Source organism: Carettochelys insculpta, chromosome 1, assembly GCF_033958435.1.
Source record: "Carettochelys insculpta isolate YL-2023 chromosome 1, ASM3395843v1, whole genome shotgun sequence".
Classification (NCBI taxonomy): Eukaryota; Metazoa; Chordata; order Testudines; family Carettochelyidae; genus Carettochelys; species Carettochelys insculpta.
This window is the reverse complement of record NC_134137.1, coordinates 237,664,580-237,682,721: the sequence shown is the minus strand read 5'-3', so window position 1 is coordinate 237,682,721 and position 18,142 is coordinate 237,664,580. Positions and strand designations below refer to the sequence as shown.

Genomic DNA, 18,142 nt, shown 5'->3' with positions numbered 1-18,142 from the left:
CTGCACATCTACTAATATAATATATGCCATCATGAGCCAGCAATGCCCCACTGCAATTTACACTGGCCAGACTGGACAGTCTCTATGTAAATGAATAAATGGACATAAATCAGACATCAGGAACGGTAATGTACAGAAGCCTGTGGGTGAACACTTAAATCTCCCTGGACACTCAGTAGCAGATTTAAGGGTGACAGTCCTGAAACAAAATTTCAAAAATCAAATGGAGAGAGAAATCTCTGAGCTGCAATTTATCTGCAAATTTGACTCCATTAACCAAGGATTAAACAGAGACTGCGAGTGGCCTGCAGCTTACAAAAACAGCTTCTCTGCTCTGGGTGTTAATATCTCCCAATTCGACTCTGACAATGGCTCATATCCCCCTGTCTGATCTGACTATTTTTTTTCCTCTTTTGATAAGTACTCTTGACACTGGGCCATTTCCACCTTGCTGAATAGACCTTGTCAGCTCTGGCCCTCCCTTTTACTGGGACCCCATTCTTTAAATACCCCTCGAAACTACTTCTCCAACTCATGCATCTGATGAAGTGGGTCTTTGCCCATGAAAGCTTATGCTCCAAAATATCTGTTAGTCTATAAGGTGCCACAAGACTTCTTGTTGTTCTCGAAACTACAGACAACACAACTACCTCTCTGATACTTAATTAAGACAGTGGATGAAATTCTGACCTTATTGAAGTCAATGCATGTTTTGCCATTGGCTTTTGTGAGACCAGAATTCACCAGTCTCTGAAGGTGGGGAATGCTTTTTGCTAGCAAATTCCATTGCAGAACTGGGCCTATAGATGGGGAAGAATCATTTGGGCTGATTCAACAGGTATAATTGCATGGGAGGGAAGGAAATAAGGATATTTGGCTGAATATTTTTATCAGGAAACATTTCATAAGAGCAAGATTATAGCCATGTGAAATAGTCCCCAAAAGATGTGGGAAAAGACCCATCACATGCAATTTAAAATGGGACTGGATGAAGTATTTGAAATATATGAATCTGTAACATGAATTGCTGCCCTAACAACACTATGTTCCTTAGTGTTTGGTTTTCTTTTCTGATGCAGTGTATACGTATGTTCAGAGCCGATTTTATCGCTCCCCCGAAGTGATCCTTGGCCATCCTTATGCTACTCCTATTGATATGTGGAGCCTGGGATGCATTATGGCTGAACTTTATACGGGCTATCCCCTTTTTCCAGGAGAGAATGAAGTAGAACAACTTGCCTGCATCATGGAGGTAGCTTCTGGGATTTTTTTTTCAGTCATGATATCAAGGTGCGGTTTCCCCCATCCTTTCAGCTTTTCAAAACAAAGCATTTTGTAATTTGATGAATGGTTTGAACAGCTCCTTCCTCAGGGCTTCATTGACACGAGGTTTTGAATGACAGGCTAGCTGTCTGCTAACCTACACTCCTAGCAACAGCACGATACATCAAGCGACTCCGAAAAATATTTTCAAAGTGGGCTGGCTGTGAGAGGGAAGCTTGTCACAGCCAGGCTCCCCAGGGAGAAGGAAGAAGCAGCATGTGAAGCTGTGCTTCCTTTTTGCGTGCAAATCATTTCCCGGTGGTGAACATCTTTGGTTTGTTCAGTCATTACCCTATTTCTGTCAGAAATGTACAGAGCGGCGCTGGCAAAAGAAGTACCTGTGAGTCTACGGGGAAGTAAAGCAATATACAATATTTTATATTCTCCCAATTTCCTAATGCATTTGTGGGTTTTGTTTGTACTACAGCATACTTTATTTGGGGCCAGCTGCAAATGTGATACAAAAGTTACAACTGGTAAAATGAGTTGCAGTAAGTCTTCTAGACGAGCCTGACAATTGAGAGCATCTCACTTTGCTGTCCAGCATCCTATGCTAGCTCCCTTTCTGATTTCCGACCCAAGGCAATCTGCGAATTAGCGGGTGCAAAGCTGCTCTACTGTCCCTCTCTGCAGTCTCTCATAGCAATTGCCATCGACAGTGCTGTTTCTAGAGTCCCCAGGTGAAACCTCCAGTGCAGGGGCAAGAGCTGTCTCAGAGTGGGTTCTAGGTGTTGCAGATGCTATTAGATCAGAATGAGCCCAACTGTGAAAAAAAATCTGGTTAGGTCAGGCCTCCATTAAAAACAGAGCAACTTTGTTTTGACGCATTCCTTATGGAAGACAACAAGCACTAAAATTTATTTACTGTGAAAAGACAGCTTAAAATGGAGAAGGTTAATTCTACTTTCAACCAATAATAATTGATCTCTTAGCTTTGTACACGGACCTTAAATGCTGTATTACAGCGAGAGGCACATTGAAATTACCACATTTATATAGGGGAAGGAACAGCACATCCATCTTTAGCCCAGGCTGTTACAGATGCTCAAGAAACTCCTCGTATTAATTTTCTGTCTTGAAGGTATTGGGTCTCCCACCATCTGATTTTATCCAGACTGCATCAAGAAGACGAACATTCTTTGGTAAGTGCCCATTATTATCTTTCTTCGTGTAGCATTCTCTGTATTTTTAAATCTGCTCTCCACTATTGCCTTTGATGTTCAGACAGAGAATGGGGTTAGAAGAACCTCAGATCCTTCTTACCTGGGTCACCACTTAGTTCAAACTGCTTTTAGGAACAAATATCCATGAGAAATAAATTATTTGAGGACTATACAAAAATCCAGTGATGTGCTCTAGAAATATCGCTGCAGAGATAACAGAGGAGAGACTGAGACAGTCGTGTTTGTTTTAATTGTTTTGAAACAATTGTTTTCTCATTACTAAAGCCATAAAAGGAGGTAACACCACTTAGGAGACAAATATGTGTAAAGTGTATGTTAGTAGAACTGATTACACTTTGCTCTTGAAAAATATACCGTGTAAACTGATAGCATCACAGTCTGTATAATTTCAAATAGCTATGGCAGAGAGATTATTCACACAGCAGGGCAAACCACATGCCAAGAGGATTTCTCTCTTAAGACCTTGTTCAGGAGTTCTTATTCATACCTTTCTCCCATTGACATAAACAAGGAGTTTCCCGAAGGCTATGTCTACACTAAAGTGTTCCTTCGAAAGGCGATCTTCCAGAAGTTATTTACATCCACCAGATGCGGATCGAGCCTTTGATCTGCACTTTCAAAAGTCTGATCTGCTCTTTCGAAAGACAGTATCCACATAGCATGGGGGGGCGCTTTCGAAAGAATGGAACAGGAAACCCCACAAATGGGGTCACGTGGCTGACAAGCACTTCTGGGGGCTGCAGCCAGCCACTCTCTTAAATGTCCCTGCCCCCAACACCCTTGTCCTGCAGACGCTGAGGGCCAGGCTGTCCGCAGCACAGCAGACCCCATGCATGGAGTGGAGCCATTGTGGAAACTGCCAAGGATCCCCAGCAGCCCCCCAACAGGGAAATCCTTGAGGCTGTGGTCCGCCTGCTGGCCAGTGTGGTTGTTGCTACCTTCTACCTCATCTGGCAGCCAACCCCTCTCACTACAGTCATGCAGGCCCCCTCCATGGGGCACCATCCGTGCCCCATCCCCCGGGCGATTCAGCACCTGTGGAGCTATCCCATGAGCCCTGAGTGGTGGGACTGTCTTGTGATGGGAGAGTGGGACGATCGCTGGTTCCAGAACTTCTGCGTGACCAAGGGGTCATTTCTGGAGCTATGTCACTGGCTCGCCCCCCGTCCTCCAGCAGCAGGACACCTGTATAAGGCCCACACTCCCCCGGAGAAGAGGGTCACAATCGCAATATGCAAGCTGGCCACCTGGATAGCCACCGGCTCATGCGACACCAGTTCAGGGTGGGCAAGGTGACTGTTGGGGCTATCCTCATGGAGGTAAGGCATGCTCCAGTCCTTCAGGCACCAGGGGCAGGGGCTTCGGGTGATGGAACTGTGGAGACAGAAGGGGAGAGGGAAAATCCAGCAGTCCCACAACCTGGCCCCAAGGGCTGTGCCCCCCACCCCCTATGGCCAGCCCCACCCAACCCCCCCATCTGATGGCCTGGCAGCCCTGGGCGATCCTGGGCACTAAGGTGCCCCTGCATGGGTGGGGCACATGCTGGGTGCCAACTGCCCTGCCTGCACTCCCTCCCTGGGTGTACGGCTTGTGGTGCTGTTCAAGGGAGTGGGTGCTGAGTGCCATGCGCAGCCTGGGGGGCGCATCCATCCAGAATGCATCTGGATAGTGGCTGGCAGCCATATGGCTGGCCCATCACCAGCTGTGGCAGGAGATGACCCCTCCCAATGCCCCGAGGTGTCCAACATGCTCAGTACCTACCTGAGGGTCCCTCAAGGAGCACAGGGGAGGCCCTGCTGGAGGGTGTGACACTCGATGGCCCAGATGACATGGCTACCATTAGGGTCCCATCCTTCAGTCTGTCGTCTTCGGATGTCAGCTGTGGCTCCTCGGCAGTGGTGTGGCCCGAGAGTCCCGACTGGTCCTCTGGCTCCCGCTTGGGCTGTGAGTTGGACCCCGTGGTGTCCAGCACCACTGCCATGGGACTGCCTCCTTTGGCTCAAGGAGGCAGTCTAGCTCCTTGTAGTGGGGGCAGCTGATGTGCAGTGCCCCCAGATGGATGGCTGTATCTCTGGACCTGTAGAAGGCCTGCCTACGTTCTTTCATCTTTACCACACTTCGTCTGGCATGCATGCGGGGGGGCCCCGAATGGTCAGGCCAATTGAGAGATGTCCAAAAACTGTGGCATTCCTATGCTGGCTGTTGGTCTGGAGGAGGACTTCTTCATCTCCATAGAGGCAGAGGAGGTCCACAACAGGGCCCTCTTTTTGGAGCCCTGGCTGGGCTCCTAGGAGCCCTCCACTGGCTCGGGAGGGGAGCCCTGGGGGGCATGAGGCTCCTGGCCGCTGGACATGGGGGCAGTGGGTTGGCTTGTCATGCTGCAGCGTTGGCAGGAGGGTGTGCTGCAGGAGGCTCTTCTCCACCCTGCTGCTAGTGCACTCTGAGCTTCCTACTGTTGGGTTTCTGGGGCCCTGCGGCTTTAAACGCGACCAGACACAGAGACCATAGAGTACCGATGGTGCTGGCAGGGGCGTCTCCACGCTCCAGCTGGCCAGCGCCATGGAGGACTGCTCCTTTGAAAGAGTGTCTTGCAGAGCGTCTAAACACATTTTCTTTTGAAAGCGACTTTCGAAAGAAGGCGTTCTTCCTGGAAAGGGAATAGAAGAGTGCTTTCAAACGGGAATAGAAGAGTGCTTTCAAACGGGAACAGAAGAGTGCTTTCAAACGGGAATAGAAGAGTGCTTTCAAACGGGAATAGAAGAGTGCTTTCAAAAGGAGCACCGTGTTCTTTCTAAAGTACTTTCGAAGACCGAATTTTATCTGTAGACACTTCGCAGTCTGTTTCGAAAAGAGCCCCTTCTTTCAAAAGGACTTGCTATTGTAGACATGGCCTAAGTAAGGAGGAAGTATAGAGTTTAAGGCCTGAAGAGATCACCAGATCTGCTAGTCTGACCTCCTGTTTATCACAGGTCTCCACCCCAACCCTGCACCTGCACTCTAAACCAAACAACCAAAATGGGGCCAAAGTATTACCACACACAAGAGACTAGACTCTTCTGTACCACAGGCGCTGACTAGGAAGGGCTGAGGTCTTTCTGATGGCAGAGAAATGATTCAGGGAGATGTACTGAATAATCTGGCAAGTGACCTGCACTTGTCTGTTGCAGAAGAAGCAGAGAAACCCCAAAGTCATTGCCAATCTGACCAGCAAGAAAATTTCTTCTCATCCCCACCTATTGCACTTCCTTAGATCCTGAGCATGTGAGCAAGAACCAGCCTGCCAAGCCCTGGTGAAAGAGCAAATTCTCTGTGCTACCTCCAAGTCCTGTCCCTGACTAGGGTTCAGGATTCTCTAGCTAAATACCAATTGGGAAAATATATTCAACCTACCTAAGATTCAGTGAGCTTCAGTGGGACATGGCATTTCTCATTTCCTGTCTTAAGCAGCTGTGTAGTGTGTTTCTGTGTTGTTTAACAGTTGTCATATTTCACCTGAGGCAGTTCTGTGGTAGGTAGATATTTCTTAAATGGAGGTTTGCGAAGAACTTTGAGGTCTTTTTGGATGAAAGTTTTTATGTATATGTAAGTTATTTTCTTTATAGAGTTAAATCTCCTTGCAGAACTCTATAAAGGTTACACTCACGGAGGGTAATATTTTGACTACTACTAACCCATTGATGTGCAAAATGTTTACATGACTTTAAAAAACATTTTATTTTTCAAGATTCCAGGGGGCTTCCTCGAACTATAACAAATAGCAGGGGGAAAAAGAGACATCCAGATTCAAAGGATCTAAGTACGGTATTAAAAACCCATGATGCTGCATTCCTGGATTTTCTGAGAGGCTGCCTAATGTAAGTTCCTTTTTACTTCTACATTTTCTGCAGACTTTCTGACATTAAGTTCCTGGGTTTTTTTTCCCTTATGCCTTTAAAGATTTTTGTATCTTAGGTTTTTTCACATTATAAATATTTTATAGGCCCATCCTTATAGCATTTGAGTGCCTGACAGACATTAATGAACTAGCCTCACAACAAGAAAGTATTATTCACAGTTTACAGGAGAAACTGACAAAGCAGAGATTTAACTGATTTCCCCAAGGTCACACAGGAAATCTGTAGCAGAGACAGAAATAAGGTCTCCTGCTTATGAACCTCATGACAATCACATAAAGCATCCTTCCCCACTTACAAAAGCCCCAGCAACTAATCATCTCAATATGAACAACAAGCAGTCCTCTGGCACGTTAGAGATTAACAAAATTATTAGCTACCCACAAAAGTTCATGACCTAAAACATTTGTTAGTCTCTCAGGGCAGGTCTACACAGCAAAGTTATTTAGTATGGAGTACATTAAAGATTAGGCAGGACACATATCTAGAGGTCTATCAAATTTGCAGCCATAAAAATTTATCATGGACTGAGAAATCTGTTCTCTCCCATGAAATCCAGAGAGATTCATGTGTTTTTATCCTATAGTATAAGGTAAGCATATATAAATGTATGTAGCATTTCTCAAATTGGGGGTCCTGACCCAAAAGTGGGTTATAAGCTTATTGTGGGGGGAGGGATCACAATATTGCCACCCTAACTTCTATGCTGCCTTCAGAGCTGGATGGCCAGAGTGTAGCAGCTGCTGGCCGGATGTCCAGATTCAAAGGCAGCAACACCACTTAGAGCAGCGTAGAAGTAAGGGTGGTACAGAATATTACATATGACTGCATCTGCAAAATGTGCTATTTATGCTGTACCAACCCACAAAAAAATGTGATTTCTCCCCAGTTTAAGTAGATCCCTAAACACAATCTCTTTGCACATTAGTCTTCCTGACTTTAAATTGGATATAATAAAACTTTCATAACTCATTTGGGTGACAAAAGGATTAGTTAGTAAATGTTTATAAAACTCTACCCCCTGTGTCTGTCTTGTCTAGTTAGATTGTAAGCTCTTTGGGGCAGGGCCTATCTATTATTCTGTTTGGCACAATGCCTAGCAAAATAGGGTTGCATTCTTGGTTGATCCTTAGGCACTGTTGTAACAAATTTGCTTAATTATGGTTAATCGTGCTGGTCTGTATCCCACTACAGAGGCAACCACCTAGTAACCTCTCTCTGTTAGGAAAATCAGTCATTTAATGTAACTCTTGTTCCATTTGCCCAGCAATTTTTTATCCTCTGACCAGTCTTTGCCTTTTGCACCTTGGGTATTTTTTTCTTTATACTATTTCTATTTACTACGTATGAAAAACTAAACATTGTTCAGGGCCATTGTAAATGGGGAGGTTTCAAAAATTATTCTACAGCATTTTTTGCTAGTTGTTGGAGTAGATTCCCATCACCAGAGGTAATCCGGAATACAATTCAAGGTCCGAACATTTCCCAAAGTGTTGTGGGCTGAAATCCTGACTTTACTGAAATCAGTGGGAGTTTTGTCATTGACTCTGGTTGCTTTGTTAGCTGACACTGATCAGCTGCAAGTTGTTTTATTGCTGGTGAATGTAAACAGCAAACCAATTCTGTTAATCTTGTTCAATACTTACCTATTGTTTATATATCCGAAGGTGGGAACCCACCCTTCGCATGACTCCAGATGAAGCAATGCAGCATGCATGGATCCAGGAACCAAGACTACAGAAATCAAAGCAAAACTCCCACTCTGCAAGTGAAAGCTCCTTCTTCACACCAGAGAAGAAGAAGGAGAATGTACATAAACACCCACTGCCGGGACAAGGAGGTGCTATAGTCTGAATGCTTTAAGTTCTTTAGTCTTAATAATATGCATCTTTTGAACATGTTGACAGTTATGATTTCTAGATGCCTTTATGTATGAGCAAATGGCTTTGTTAAAAAGAAAGGATGAAGTAATGAAAAATAACGGAATGGTTTATAGATGCATTGGCCATACCAAAGCCACAGCATCCTTCATTGGCCACACCACCTTCTCCCTGCTTCTTCTGTAGAAACAGAGTTATCCCGGGGGTCCTGTGGTTTATTTGAAGCCGCCATGGTAACAATAAAGTCCAATAGGATCATGCAGAAAGAGCCTTCATACAGTTATCTTAATAGGAAAATAATTAGAGACAGTTATCTGCCATTCATTCACAAAGCACTTTAGTTCTTAGGGCTGAAAAATAAGTTTTGGGGTTGGGTGGTTCTGCTCCTCTGGAATACTGAGGAAACAATCAGTTGGCCCTTTGATGATTTCATGTCAGCTGCTGAGACACTTCAATTGCACAAAGTCATTTTATTTTATATTTTTTACAGAAGAAAACACCTGTCAAGATATGGCTGATAAAGTAAAAAGTGAACTGACTTAAAATCCTACCTGCAAATGACAGACTAAACCTTTATGCGCCTTCCTCAGATACAGTGGAAAATAAAGTGCAGAACCCAACCAAACAAGTTAGTCCAGAGAAAGAACTGGAAAACCCTGTGGAAAAAGCTTTCAAAACCGACAAAGCAGATCATAGCACTGAAACAGCTCTTCACAAAAGTTCAATGTTCTTACCACCTATTAAGTAACATTCTACACAGCAGTTATTGGTTCAGTTTCTATACCTGCCTGGTATGTGTTGTAGGTAACCATTTAACTATACAATTTTCAAGAACGTTGTCTTAAATTGTAACTCTCCACAAATGGACTGTTCACATCTGTAGACCTTTTAAGTGCTCTTTTTAACCCATATTAGTCCAGTTAACCAAAGCAGAATGTGTGCGGAAACACATTGAACATTACCAGCGTTCTTGTGATCAGAGATGATTCACAACCCTCAACAATATTTTTTAATAAAATGGAGACTCTAGAGGTGGATAGAGACTTATTCTTGGTGTTACACTGGACACACAAGGATTCCAGCTTCTTGAGAGTTAAAAGCCTGGAAGAACCACAAACATCTGAAGGTCTGATCAGGGTCTGAATCTCACCTCTCTTACACCAATATAAACCAGAACTAATTCTGCAGATATTAGTGGATTTATATTAGTGTAAATGAGAGGAGAATCAAAACCATTGTGTCTTCCTCTCTTAGGCTATGTCTACACTAGAACGATCTGTTGACAGATGTTTCTCTTGGAAGATATCTTCTGACAAAACTTCTGTTGACAGATCGTGGCCAGACTGCCAAGTGGGTCAAAAGAGTGATCTGCTATGTTGACAGTGGTCAGATTGTCCAGACACTCTCTCAACACAATGGCCAAACAGAAGCACAGCAGACAGGTCTGGCTGGTGTCCCAGAAGCTCTGTCTGTCAAGAGAGGGCCCCCCAGAATATCCAGACCGGCTTCCTATTGACAGAATCTGTCGACAGAGGCATTCTGCCTCAAGGGGAAGCAGCGGAACACTACTGACAGAAGTGCCACGTACTGTCAATTTACTGTCAACAGAATGCCTTGGAAATGTGGACACTTTGCGGGGTCTTGTCAACAAAACTCTCCAGTGTAGACATAGCCTTAGATGGGAGTGTCAAATACATATCATGGGCAGCACCTTTGAACAGAATTAGAAATCAAAGTTCTGTATTGAGGGCAACAGGAGAGAGGACTAACAAGCCAGGGTGTGCATTACACCCTTCTGCAGGGACCCCATTCCATTTTTATACCAAACCAGAAGACTAGATGAAAGACAAAGTTAATACCGAGGTAAATGAGCCCTCAAAGAGAGGCTGACTTACTTCATGGCAAAATCAGATTTACACCCAGTCATTAACCTATCTTTTGACATGCCTGTACAGCACCCACCACAATGGGGATCTTCTCCCTGCCTGGGGATATCGGTGCTAGTAAAATACAAATAAGAATAATAGGAGCGCTGCCCCACAGGATACCGGGAGTACCAACCGCCTCAAGACCAATTGGGTGGGCTGCTGCAGTCACACTATCAGTGACCTCACAAAGGCTTTACAGGCAGGGAAACAATCCTGCAGGACATGGGAATGATCATATCAATGACCTCACAAAGGCCCATGCCAGGCAAAGCGTTCTGTAGAATACAGGATGACTGTGTTAGTGTATTTATGTAGGCCCCACATCAGGTGAGCAGTCCTACTGAATACAGAGGTATAGGACAAGTAGAATGTCCTGAAAGATATAGTATGACTATATGATGTGTCTTATAAAACATTTATGCTAAGTGTAAAGGTGCAAGGAACTGCTAACAGGCGCCAAAGGCATGACAATAAATTGAATGTCAGAGACTGAGAAAACACAGAGTTCACTGCTGCAACCACTTAAAGTACTATCTGTTTACCATCCGGTACCTGCTTCACACTGGAAGCTATAAGAAGCCCAGGAGTATTCAGCTGAATACCTGTTCGACAGTGCTGATAGCTCTTATAATACTATTACACAAGACGTCTGCAATCAAACACTGAAAAACAGACTATCACAATGGCAGAAGGGGAATTCAGGCTGTTTGGATTTGATTTCATTCATTCCATTTTTATACCAAACCAGAAGACTAGATGAAAGACAAAGTTAATACCGAGGTAAATGAGCCCTCAAAGAGAGGCTGACTTACTTCATGGCAAAATCAGATTTACACCCAGTCATTAACCTATCTCCCTGGCTATTGTGCTTAGTGAATTAGTTGCTTAGATTACTTTCATCTAAAATATTGCCCCCCCCCCGAGTTAAACATTTGTGTATTTCTTCCAATTCAAAGCAAATTGGGAATGCAGCCATTCTTGATTGCACTTGAGTTCCCAGAATGAAACTAGAAACACAGTTTGGCCCATGGTGTCACTGCTACAACTGAATTCTTTAGACAATCTATTTTGCAGAGAATATCTTCTAGTAGCTTTATTATATTCTCAAGCATGTAGACTAGTATATCACATCTTCTCTGTACACCTGCTGTTGAATATCTCGGGAGCATTCTTAGTGCCCAGGGTAATGTGTCATACAAAGCTATCTGACACTGGAATTCAATATTACCATCTTCTCACCCATCAAAGGAAGAGTGTTTGTTGAGACTACATGACCACAGTTGCATGGCTCCATTTTTGTTTTTTTTATTTTCCCTTCCTTGTTGCCACATATTTCATGTTAAGTCATCAACCTCCAAGCCCATTTCAAACATGGCCACCTCCATCACTCTTTCCTGACAGTGTTTCCTTTAGTTAACTATCAGATCAGTGCTCCGAGAACACAGTGATGAGCATTTGGTATAAATTCCTGGAGAGGCAGACAGACAACTCTTTCCTTCTGGCGCTGCTACTGCCCACAAGTTCTCCTGAAGAACAGAAAACGGGGGGCATGGACTGTCATGAACATGTAGCCCTCCTATTCTTCATGCAAAAGAGCTTATATTATCTGGTCTTTTTATAGTTTTTCTTTAAAATGCATTATGAAAATTGCAGTCTAGAGTAATATTAGTATTGTGCCCTTCTGTAGCACCTTGTACTGAAGAACCAAAGGCATTTTGCAGCTACAAATTAAGCACCACAATATCTGCATTAGGTTACATAAGTATTATTATCCAAAGTCACGCAGCAAAGTCAATGCCACAGCCAAGAAAAGAACTTAGAAATCCGCGTTCTGATCTCCTGTTCTCTCTCCTATTTGATCTTAAATTAAAGTATGTATTATTTGCTTAATGTTGCTGAATATATTGTCATGTTACTCACAAAATCATTTAAAAACATTAAACTCTTATTACATATAAAACAAAGCAGCAGTTATTTATGCCTTTACACCCTGGTTGTTAGATCCTCATTTAATACTCTGAGGCCATCTAGTGTTGGAAATGATTACACATTTGAATTTTGAGGGGTGCAAAATTTAATGCAATTATTCATGTTCTCTGTTTAACCATATTATACCAGTACCTCCCCTGTCCCACCCACCAGTAAAGTATTACAGTCTTCCCTGGCCTTACAAGGGTAATTCGTTCCTGAAAAACCTCTCTTAGGGTGAATTCTCGTAAGTCAAAAATGTAATTACCATTAATTTCAATGGGAAAAAATGTTATGCATTCCTGAGCGCCAAAATGTACACCCATTTACGCTAATGCAACACCAAATCCCATTAAATCTGGTGCAAGGGGCAGGCAGGGCAAAGCAGGTCACGGGGAGGCGGCCCGGCTTGAGCGCAGCTTAGGTTAAGTGGGGAGGGGGCTCTGCCAGGGGCTGGCCACGTGGGGAGCTAGGCAGGCACAGGGGGCCCCCAGCTGGCGAGGGGTGATGCCTCTGTCATGTGGGGCTGCACAGCGGAGAGGTCCCGCCAGCGGCAGCGGCGACCGAGCCAGACGCTAAATGGGAGGGAGCACCACAGACGGCGAACGGAGCCTGAGGCACAGCTGCACAGGGCAGGCAGTGGCGGCCCCCTAGCTGCCCGGGGGGTGAGCGGCAGCAGCGGGGCTGGGATGGGTTGCGCGCCCAGCATCTGCATTTTGCAGAGTGGCGTGATCTACTGATGGGACTCGGACGAGTCTACCTCCCCGCACCAGACTGCCGCCCTCTCGCAGGGCGCCGCCACCCCCCTGCACAGCCTCTTCATCAAGACCAATGCAGCTGACTCCATCCCCTTGGTGCTTGGCTACCAGAGCTGCCAGCCTCCAAATCGGTCCTCGTAAGTGCGAAGAAATGCCTCGTAAGCTGAAGTAGGGGTATTAAACGAAACTCCTTGTAAAGTCGAATTCTCATAACTTGAATGGGTGTATCTCGGGGTATGACTCTATTCTAGCCAGCCTAGTAATCTGAGCAGTAAGTAACACGGGGACAATCTCTGTTCGTATCTTGAACTGGCACCTTACCCCACAAGCAAGCAGGAACAGGTGTGCTGCATAAGCAGCATGCTTAGTCCTGACTTTAAAAAAGTTGCTTTTGCTGTTTTAGGGGTAAAGCTTACTACTTCCAGGAAGAGAATCCAAGAGTTCTGAATTCCAGCACCTCATGCTCTAATCCACCTGACCACTGAGCTGGAGATAAAACTCAGGAGTCCTGACTCTACCACTCTAACCCATTAGACTCACTCCCCTCCAAAGCTGTTTCTATCTCCTACCCCAAGACAAGGCCCAGGTGGCTGAGGGAGAGACATCGGCTGGCTTAACTTGCACTGAGAACGGAGGGCTGTGGATATGTGAGACAGTGGCTTACCCCACCATGCAGGCAGGCAGGAGCACACTGGAGGAGAGAGATGTGCCTCTAGGGCTACGTCTACATTAGCCCCAAACTGCAAAATGGCCACGCAAATGGCCATTTCGAAGTTTACTAATGAAGCGCTGAAATGCATATTCAGTGCTTCATTAGCATGCGGGCGGCCGCGGCACTTCGAAATTGATGCGCCTCGCTGCCGCGCGGCTCGTCCCAACGGGGCTCCTTTTCGAAAGGACCCCGCCTACTTCGAAGTCCCCTTTTTCCTATCTGCTCATGGGAATAAGGGGACTTCAAAGTAGGTGGGGTCCTTTCGAAAAGGAGCCCCGTTGGGACGAGCCGCGCGGCAGCGAGGCGCATCAATTTCGAAGTGCCGTGGCCGCCCGCATGCTAATGAAGCGCTGAATATGTATTTCAGTGCTTCATTAGTAAACTTCAAAATGGCAATTTGCGTGGCCATTTCGAAGTTTGGGGCTCGTGTAGACATGGCCTAGGTTGATTTTGCAATGCTCAGGGCTGTGAAATCGCCCATCTTCATAAGGGGCAACCTCAGATGACCTCTTCAGGGCAAATATTTGCCAAACTGCCTACTGTACCCGCAGCCAGCTCTTTCATCACTGCTCTGTTCATGGCAGCAAACACCTGGGCACCATATGGATGCCCTGCTCCTTTGCCTGCTGTCTGCTCTTCTGCCCACAGGTGAGTGTTGTTCTTGGGCACAGGGAACCAGGTGAAGGGGTCAGGATGGAATTCATGGCTACAGCCAGCAGGAGGAAAACCCAGAACCACATCCCCTGGTTGACTCAGGGAGATCAGGGATTTGAGCCCGGGACTCCCATAGTCTGCACAAGGACCACCCAGCTAGCAGGCTGTAGGTCACACAGGAGTGATGGGGTTGAGATCTGAGTCCTTCTCATTCCTCCTCTAACTTTGTTAGGATATGGGTTGTCCCATCAAGGAGCAGGAACAGTTTGGAAATCGTGCAAAACTTTCAAGAGTCAGGAAAATCAGCTCTCCCCCTCTTCCGCTTTCACTTCTGCTTGGCAATGTTCTCCTGCCTCCTAGCACTGAGATGAGTGTCAAGACTTTGTAAGTGGAGTGTGGGGGGGGGTTCTCTCTTGGGGCACACATAACCCATACCAGTCCAGCAACGAAAGGATTAATACAGGCATGGCCACCCATGGCATATTGGCAGCCTCACATCAGCTGAAAGGAGCAAAAGGCTGGGAAGCAGAGGCGCAGGTGTCTGCCAGGAATTGAAGAAGGCTGGAGAAGAGAGCTCCTGCCTGCAAGCTGCTAGTGAACTGCCTGGGCCGAGCACCCCAGCTGGGATCAACGGACTCACAGACTGAGAGGGTACAGTTGCCTGGGCCAGGCACTGTCAGTCAGCACATCCTGATGCTGTTTGTCTAGCTGGTGGGACCTTTGCCAGCACCCAGTGGAATGGCTAGGCCTGGGTTTTTCTTCCAGTCCTCTGAGAGACCTGAGAACAGAATGGGTTTTGCAGATTCCTGGGCACCAAGACTAGACTGAGTGCCCTACTGAGATGGGGCTGTGGCTGGCTTGGTCAGGAAGGGATGCCATTGCACTGACTCACACTGCCAAAGGTGTAGGAGCCAGGAATCCAGATCTGGGAGGGTGGTAGGTCTAATAAATTAGAATGAGCTGGGAGTCAGTAATCAGGACTCCATTGTAATCTTGGGTCTGACTCCGATACTGCCTCTATGGGTATGTCTACACTAGGAGCTAATTTTGGATTTAGGCACTACGTTAAAGTAGCCAGCAGAGAGTCTACAGACATTTTCCCTTACTTTGAAGTTAACTTTGGAGTAGGGAGCCCAAATTCGAAGTCCTTACTCCATTCTCGTGGATGGCGTAGTGCCCTACTTCAAAGTTTAAGTTCAAAGTAGGGTGTGTATAGACGCTCAGCTTCGAAGCTCTTTTCTCATACTGATTTGGAAAGACAAATCCCACACAAATGCCCTTTAGCACAGCTCAAGCAAAGCAACTTAACGGCTCCAATAGTACCAGAAATTTGTCAGAGGAGACACACACATGGGAACCCCTTCAGGATAGAAAATGGCAAAGTGCACAGAATGCTTACCCTAAAGGAAGGGTGGGAAGTGAGAGGCAAATGGCACATTTTTGGCAGAGATTAGAATGGGCCCCAGTGACTATTTGGATCCCACTGTTTGGATCATTAAGACCAGCCAGTGCTAAGGTCCCTCTTCCAGCCTAGTGGGAGAGGCTACTGGACCCAGGACACAAGTGAGTTCTTGGGACAACTAATGAGAAAACACAGGTGTGAGTGCAGTTCACAAGTTTAAAACAAGGGACCCAGAGGGGGACACCGAGCAGAAAGCCTGACAGCACCCACGGCTCCTCAAAGCCATCCAGGTACCTAGTGGATGCTGCCAGAGGAACTCCACCTGCATGCGTGGCATGCGGGAGGAGCGGAAGTAGGCCCCACAGTTCTACAGCACCCCCTCATCTAGCATCCTCTTCCTGGAGCTGTAGATAGCCACTTTAGCAAGGGACAGGGAGAGGTTGATGAGGAGGTCTCACGACTTCGTAGACCATGAGTGGAGTGTGCATAAATAAACAGGTGAGGGGAAAAGTGCAGCCAAAACGTCAGGAGGAGGTTCTGGAGGATCCGGAACAGGGACTGCACCCTCACACACTCAAGGTAGGTGTGTGCCAAGTTTTCCCCTCATGCCACAGGAGAGGCAGGCATCAGGAATGGGAGTGAACTGCACCACATACATGCCCACGCTCCCGGCTCCATGAAGGAGCCACTAACTGATGCCCCCGGTGGGCCTCGCGACCAGAATGGAGAAGAAGCTGGCCCACCGGGGTCCCTTGCCCTCTTGAAGGGACAGATAGTCCTGCCACTTGGTGTTGAGGTGAGAGTTGAGGGTGAGGAGGTGGAGCGTGTGATGCATGAGCATGTACACGTGGTTCCTGGGTGTGGTTCAGAAGCAGACCAGCTGCAAGTCATGCGGCTGGCTGCTATTAAAAGGGGGAAGAGGCCAGGGGTCTCATACAACAGGGGCCCCAAATCACAGGCCAGAGGGGTTGCAGTGATGGGGGGAGCAAGGCATACCCTCTCATAGGCTTCACTGCAGGAAGGTGAGAAAGGGGGCAGCAAAGCTTCCCATTCTTCCTGGAGTATCCGCAGGCAGGATGTGAAGGGTGGAGAACCCCATGCAGCAACTGAGCGCTTGGGGATCCTCCCAGCTCTCATAGTCCCCTAGGTCTCTGACCAGACTGGTTGCTGCCAGGACCAGGCTTCAGCTCACTGAGGGAGACTTCACCGCCGGCACATGCAAGGCGCTCTGCGAGGAGGTCCACCCCCGTCAGTGGCCATAAAGGATCTGGTCACCAAGAAAAGCTTCCAGGTCTGGAGGAGATCCTGGTAGAATTCCAGCAGCTCTGAGAGGTCTCGCGAAAGGCCTCTTGCTGGAGAAAAAAAGCTGACAGTTGTACTGGAACCCTTGGAGGCGCTGGAGGGAGATGTGTGCCAACCCACTACATGCTGGACTACCTGCACCATACAAGAGTCTGTGCAGAACCTGGAGGCGGAAGGCGTGGACCTGGCTGCAGATGCAGACCGGGCCCTGGCCCCCTTCCTCCAGGGACCTCTGCAGGGACCCAGTGCCATCCTGGCCAGAAAAACTCCAGTACCAGTCTCTGGAGCCTGGACAGGAGCTCCGGGCTGGCTCCAAGGTGTGGAGCCAAAGCCAGTGGGCCCCAGAGTGAGATGGATGAGGCGGGCAGGGGAATGGGCCTGAGTGAGGGATGGAGTGAGAGTTATGTGGCAAGGGCAGAAGGCCCCAGGGTGAGAAGGATGGGGGGTCTTGGTAAAGTGGTGATTGGTCCAGGGTGAGAGGGATGCGAGGCACGGCAGGTTGTAGGACAGCAGTGACAGACACAGGGTGAGAACAGTGGGGGAAGTTATAGGTCAGGGATGACCAGCCCAGGGTAAGAGGTATGGAGGGATATTTGGCGGAAGTGACAAACCCAGTGTGAGAGGGCTGGGGAAAGGAGGGTGTCGTGAGGCAGGGCAACCAGCTTAGGAGAGAGGGACTGGGTGTTGGAGGGCAGGGGTGGCTGGCTCAGGGTGAGACGGACAGGGGGCAGCTTTAGGACGGGGCAACCAGCCCAAGGTGAGAGGGATAAGGTTAGGATGGCTTGTGGGCAGGGGCAAGTGGGCCAGAGGGTGTTGTGGGGAAAGGGGAGAGCCATAGGGTGAGCAAAAAGCAGGGGCTGTGGGCAGGGGCAACGGCCCCAGGGTGAGGGGGACAGGGGGCCATGGGAAGAGGGGACAGCCCCAGGGTGAGGAATGACGGTGGGGACAGAAGGCGGTGAATGGAGGAATGATGGTGGGGACCCGGCTGGTCGGCGGCAATGTGGGTGGAAGGAGGGGCCTTCACCACAATGCCCCGCCTACCGAACTCATATTTGCATGTGACCCGCCCCCTCCGTATTGTGACCTCGCCTCTCTCCCTGCCCTCCCTACCCACAGCTGTAGCTCCGCCCCCCGGCGC

General features: G+C 47.4%; 1 protein-coding gene across 1 annotated transcript in view; it reads left to right on the top strand.

The window, feature by feature from the left end:
* Window positions 1-9,085, top strand: part of DYRK4 (dual specificity tyrosine phosphorylation regulated kinase 4) — a 69,061-nt gene extending 59,976 nt beyond the window's left edge. Inside the window, 6 exon segments of the mRNA XM_075002864.1 lie at window positions 1,080-1,252; window positions 2,405-2,465; window positions 6,232-6,361; window positions 8,068-8,240; window positions 8,771-8,831; window positions 8,833-9,085. Coding sequence (XP_074858965.1) covers window positions 1,080-1,252; window positions 2,405-2,465; window positions 6,232-6,361; window positions 8,068-8,240; window positions 8,771-8,831; window positions 8,833-9,028 — 794 coding nt within the window. The 3' untranslated portion in view covers window positions 9,029-9,085.
* Window positions 9,086-18,142: the final 9,057 nt, after the last annotated feature.